Source organism: Alosa alosa, chromosome 12, assembly GCF_017589495.1.
Source record: "Alosa alosa isolate M-15738 ecotype Scorff River chromosome 12, AALO_Geno_1.1, whole genome shotgun sequence".
NCBI classification, from domain to species: Eukaryota; Metazoa; Chordata; class Actinopteri; order Clupeiformes; family Clupeidae; genus Alosa; species Alosa alosa.
In genome coordinates, this window is record NC_063200.1 from 5584036 (window position 1) to 5590035 (window position 6000).

The window sequence follows — 6000 nt, forward strand, 5'->3', positions numbered from 1 at the left end:
GTCCACACACACACACACACACTTAAAGCACATAGAACGCTGTTTCATACAGGCTCATTTCAACCTCGTCTGAAATCCTCTGGACTGAAGAGCACTTCCAGTGTGATGTGTTTTGTGTGTGTGGTTCAGAATGGATCTGCAGATGAACAGCATATGTCTCACACATCTGGCATTGCTTATTGTTTGTTGAAGCAAAGTCTGTGATTGGCTGACCTGAGTTCCATGACTCCGTGTTTGCAGGAGCTGCCAGCCAATAGTGTGCTTCTGGTCTATCTCTCCGCCTCTGGAGTCTTCCCCACTGCACGCAATGATTATGAAGGTAAGCTGCCCACAGCACTGTTGGGTACTGCACAGTCTGGTACCATCCCATGCTGTAGAAAGTCTGGTACTATCCCATGCTGTAGAAAGTCTGGTACCATCCCATGCTGTAGAAATCAGTGAACGTGTTGGGTCTGGTACTATCCCATGCTGTAGAACGTTTCATTTTCGAGCACACAATGAGAGAGGGAGTTTAGAAGTAAGTCTTTGTATATTAAGGCTTCTTGGTTAAACAACTGTATGTTGTTTGGAGATCATTTAAATGTCACACCAACCCACACACACACACACACACACACCTTTATTCTCTTAGATCAGACCACTTGACCACTTGGCACAACTCCTAAAGTGTGCCATGGCAGTCTCCCCTCCCCGATGCAGTGAACCCCCCACCCCCCAACACCACCCCTGCATTCCCACTTAAGATCCGTAGCTTACCTTTGCTTACATTAGATAAACAGCAGTCCCATCCAGGGCCTTATCGATTCATGCCAGTGCATAAAAGCTCATTGATTTTTCTTTTTCTGCCTTGATGTTCAGAGCTCACTGTTTAAGAGAAGAGGGAGAACTACATATCCCAGTATTCTCGTGTGTTTGGGCTATTTAAGTAAAGTAAACTTTAGAACATTAAAACTAAGCATTAACATGCTTTAAGGGCAGATCATGTCTTTTGGTCAGGAACTGGATGAGTTTTTCAGCTTTGTCGAGAGACCCTTTTATGGTCCTTATGCTTCCTAGTTGTGATTTCATGTACAGTATAAAACTACATATCCCACAGGCCCTTATGATGTCGGTGGTGTGCTGACCAACACCAACCGTGATGTGGTGAATGGAGAGACCATCCAGAAGAGGAACCAGGCACAGAAAGAGATGCACTGGTAAGTGTCCTCCTCTGCCTCCCACACCACATCCAGCCTGTGCCTGGGTCTTTCCTCCTCTGCCTCCCACACCACATCCAGCTTGTGCCTGGGTCTTTCCTCATGTACGGAATACCTGCCTGATTGCTCATAGTCATGCGTGAAGCAGGTCTCCTTTATTGTGACCTGAGAAGTCTGTAGTGAGTGTTGAAGAGTACCTCAGAATTGTGTGAATCAGGCTCTAATCTGGAGGTACATATATATTTGCACATATGTAAATGCTTCTGAAAATGTTCACTCTTGTGCCATCTATGTAATAACTCTGTCTGTGTGTGTGTGTGTGTGTGTGTGTGTGTGTGTGTGTGTCGGTGTGTTTTGCTGTGTCTTCTGATTTCTTTAGCCTCCATCCTGGTGATCTGTACCCCTTCACGAGGAAGCCCCTGTTTGTTATAGTGGACTCGTCCAACAGCACGGCCTATAAGGTGAGCTCATGCCGTGAAAAATGTCCCATTACGCTTTTTCAGCCGCCTGGAAAAAAAAAAAAAAAGATTATTTATTCATAAACAGAAAGATGGTTATGATGTAATGGGTACCCAGAAAGATTTTAGGTTCATGAGCAGAGAGTGAATCATCATTAATAGATGCACTCTTTAACGTGTTGTTTATTTATTGATGATAGTTTTTACTCTGCACCCACTGAATGAAGTGGTGGGGTTTGCTAACGACTGGCATTCTGTATCCATCCCGTCGTATTATAACAACTTCACATAACGACTTCACAGTTGTCATCAAAGGTAGAAATAAAGTGAATGTGTTTTGGAGTGACACTTTGGAATATAAAGCACACCACCATTGACCCCAACTGAAACTTTAAGACTACTAGGTTTAGATTAGAGTCTCAAACCAAGTTCAAATGAGCTAAAAAGAAAAGTCATCCGTAGAAGAAAACACAAAAGCACAGATGCAGATGCACAGAGCTGAGAGTGAAGCTTGAATCAGCTGAGGAGCTCCTCATAGAAAGGTGCATGATGTAGGTGGAACTTCACAGGGAGGATCCAGAGAGACAAATCACAGTGTATCTACAATCTAACAGTGACAATGGACTATTCACACAGTGCAATGGGAAGTCTAATGTTGTTTTTCTCTTTGCAGAATTTCACAAATCTGTTTGGACAGCCAATTGTCTGCCTGCTCTCCCCTACAGTCTACCCCAAGAGCATGCAAGGTGTGTACCCTCCCTGCAGTGGGATCTGTAACCATGTCACAGGAGCCAGGAACGAGGAGTTCAAGTTTAAAAGGACAAAGTTATTTATGTGTTACACATGAGATCATGCATTTTTAAACATGTTTAGAAACTGATTAAAAATGTATCATGTCACATATCCACATATCTGGATGACACTGCTTTCTCTGCATTCTGTTACCCAACACAGATCTGCAATGTTGTGCCACACACCCTCCCTTGCCCCTTTGCCCTGATGATGAGCTTTGTAATCAACACCTCTCATCATCCGTTTCTCTAACGTCCTGTGGTTGTGTGGTTCTGCCCGTTAGACCAGTCTCAGCGAGGCAGCCTCTTCACCCTCTTCCTGTATAACCCCCTGATGGGTTTCCTGTCGGTGTGCGGGCTTAGCAGCATGCGCCAGGGATTGTGGGAGAAGGCCCAGGAGTTCCTCCGCAAGGTGTTCCGCGACATCGGCCAGCTGATCACGCGCTCACGGGTCATAGGTACGCACCGCTACCCATGCACCACAGTTCAGTATGGGGGGCACTTACATACACACACACACACACACACACACACATACATACAGTACATACACAAATACTTACATAGAGTCTGTGTTTTTATACACACACACCATAGCACATTTGCTGCCATTCTTTACACTGTAGTACACTTACATTTAATGATGTTACTTGTAGCAGGCTCACATTAAGACTGCACTCTATAGCAGAGGTTAGCACAGCTCCAAATGATGTCGTATTAGGCTGTTAATGTGAAGGAGGCCTACATTTTGCTTGTATTTAAGTATGTCCTTCTATGTGTGTGTACATGTGTGTGTGTGCATGCAGACCAAGCCTTCTTGCAGTTCTATGGGGATGAGTTCCTGCGGTTGCTGATGATTCGGTTTGTGTTCTGCTCAGCGACCCTCCGACTGCACAAGCTCTTCCGGGTAAGAGCACGTCTACTCAAACCTCACACTCTATCTGTCCTTTTAACTTTTGAGGCACATCAAAAATGTAAACTGGAATTTTACTGCAATATCAATTCATATGAATGCAAAGTTATCTATTGTCGTTGCTTGTTTGAATTTGAGCTTGTACAAGTACTGTGTACTTCAACTGTTTAATTGGATTACGTTTACACATTTCGTTACATTTAGAAATGTGTTTTCACACTTGGTGCTGAAGGAAATGACTTCTGGTGACAAGTTTTTCTCTTTTGTGCTCTTGAAGGAGTCTAGGAGCTTTCCGGAATCTTACCCCCAGCTTCCGAAACCAGACACAGTGGAAAACACCGCTCTTCAGAAACACGTGCACCAACTAGCTGCCATGTTGGACGTACAGAACCTGTTCTGTGACGGCACGCTGGATAATTATTGACCACATCTGCAGTAGAACACACACACACACACACACACACACACACACACACACACACACACAAACCAACATACACATACTTTACAAACAAAGTCTTTGCATAGTTCTTGTTGAATGAACTTTGCAGTTTTATCTAATCTTCTTATCTAGTGCTAGGTTATTCTTTGCCAAATGTTTTCCTGTGGAAATGTTCGACCTTACGATCCACTTTTTAGTTAACATCTCAAGACATTTCTTGAAGCAGTGATAATGGAAAACAATATGGCTGACAGCAGCTCTCTAAACCATAGCTGTAAAGATATGCAGAACAGACCAATTGAGAACAGGGTAGAGAAACAAATCATCACTAGAATGGAGGGAAAATTCTGGAAAGACACCACTGCCTGTTTTAAATTCAGCTTCACTCCTCCAGTAGTCTTCAGACTCTATATGTTCGCAAAGTTTCACGCCTTGTCATCCTCTGACTTCTTCTCTTCTGCATGTGCATTCTACTGTCTGACACTCTGTTGTTAATGGCTTGCCTTTCTTGGTTCTCTTGAGTTTCTTAACGCCATTTTGTCTTCTTCTGTACTAACTTGAGTCTGACTAACTTGAGCCACAACCCTTTTGTGGTATGACTCCCTGTGTTTTTGGGGATGAATCCTCCAGTCCAGGTTCCTCACCGCACTGGGATGCATTTAAGAGGGCGTGTGTGTCGTCTAAACGTTTGTGGAGTTTTAAAATGATATATTCCACCGAGGAGGATATTTTAGCACGTTTGCCAGTAGTGTGTCCCTGTCCATAGAAACGATTTTATATTCCGCTGTCCGATGTATATGTGGTGGACTATACTATCCAAAAAGGATTATCTTGTTTCTGAAGCTCCATGGAAGGGTGGCGAGCAAAGCAAATATCCCTATATATACAAATATAGATATGTATATAAATGTATAGACAAGGAAAAAAATGAACATGTGAGGCTGCAAGATGTTTTTATTTCTGTCTTTCATGTAGCTGAGGTTTTTGTTGGTAGAAGAATTGTGAAGAGATGGTGCTGTGCAGTTGGCCCAGACAGTGTCCCCATCCCTACACCGCACGCACACACACACACACACACACACACACACACACACACACACACACACACACACACACACACACACACACACACACACACACACACACCCTTTCCACCCCTTAGATCTGAAGTTTGTGAATGAACTACGACGCTGTCATGCCACTGCGCCCTCTGCTGTTGTATTCGGCTCACTGCAGCCAGCCTACATTCCAAGGACATCCTGACAATGAGCCCGCTGAGGAGCCTGCCGCTGAGTCCGTTGCTTTTTAATTTCCTGACTTTGAATTGGGCCATCCCGACAGGGGAATATAGGGCAGCAGAATGTTAATTGCCTTTTTTTCCGTTTGTTTTGTTTATTTAACTTGTGATATTGTTCACAAATGGAAAAGAATTTGGAAAACAAATGTGGAGAAGAACACAAATGTTAGCATAATGATGAGGAAAATGATGATGATGATGATAATAATAATAATAGCCTTGCACTTTACTTGTACTGAAGTTTGACCTGATGTTGTTTGTTGTGCTGTTGGTAATGTCAGAGGCATGTCAGAGACCACAATAACTAACACAATTGTCTTACTGTATACTCACCCTATGTGCATCCAGCACTCTATAGCCTTGGCTGGACGCTCCGTCTCCACTGCGTAACAGTGTACACAGACCAAGTTCCAGTGAGAGGAAAGACTGAGCCTGCTGCACACACCTGCGTCCCATCCTCCCCCTCAGTGTTACTGCTCCCCATTGGACTGGACGTTTGCAAGCATGTCTGTGTGTCTGAGCGTCACAGCAAGAGCGGCCACCCTCCGAGCTCTGCTGTGTTGAAAAGGCACGGACTAGTAGCTCTGTTCTTTGGAAGCACAAGACTCAGCCAGTCGATCCAACATTCCAGCACCTTCCTATTTTACTGCGCCCCCCCCCCACCCTTATGGCATTCCGAACAACCCTTTTCCTCTGTGATTCGCATCAGTTCTAATATGCCTTTTTAGAACATTTTTGTATGTCTTGAAAAACATGGCATGTAGCATTTTGATTGACTTTTTAATGTGTTTTGTTGTTTAATCTTGCTTCCCCCCCCCCAATTTTGTCACTTTTTATTTTTTGGCCTACATGGACTTCACACCCGCAGACACACCCAATCACTGCCAGTCTTAATCAGCCACA

General features: G+C 44.0%; 1 protein-coding gene across 1 annotated transcript in view; it reads left to right on the plus strand.

Moving 5' to 3' along the window:
* Window positions 1–5756, plus strand: part of scai (suppressor of cancer cell invasion) — a 33007-nt gene extending 27251 nt beyond the window's left edge. Inside the window, 8 exon segments of the mRNA XM_048259844.1 lie at window positions 193–196; window positions 241–319; window positions 1097–1196; window positions 1576–1657; window positions 2328–2400; window positions 2730–2903; window positions 3252–3352; window positions 3636–5756. Coding sequence (XP_048115801.1) covers window positions 193–196; window positions 241–319; window positions 1097–1196; window positions 1576–1657; window positions 2328–2400; window positions 2730–2903; window positions 3252–3352; window positions 3636–3782 — 760 coding nt within the window. The 3' untranslated portion in view covers window positions 3783–5756.
* Window positions 5757–6000: the final 244 nt, after the last annotated feature.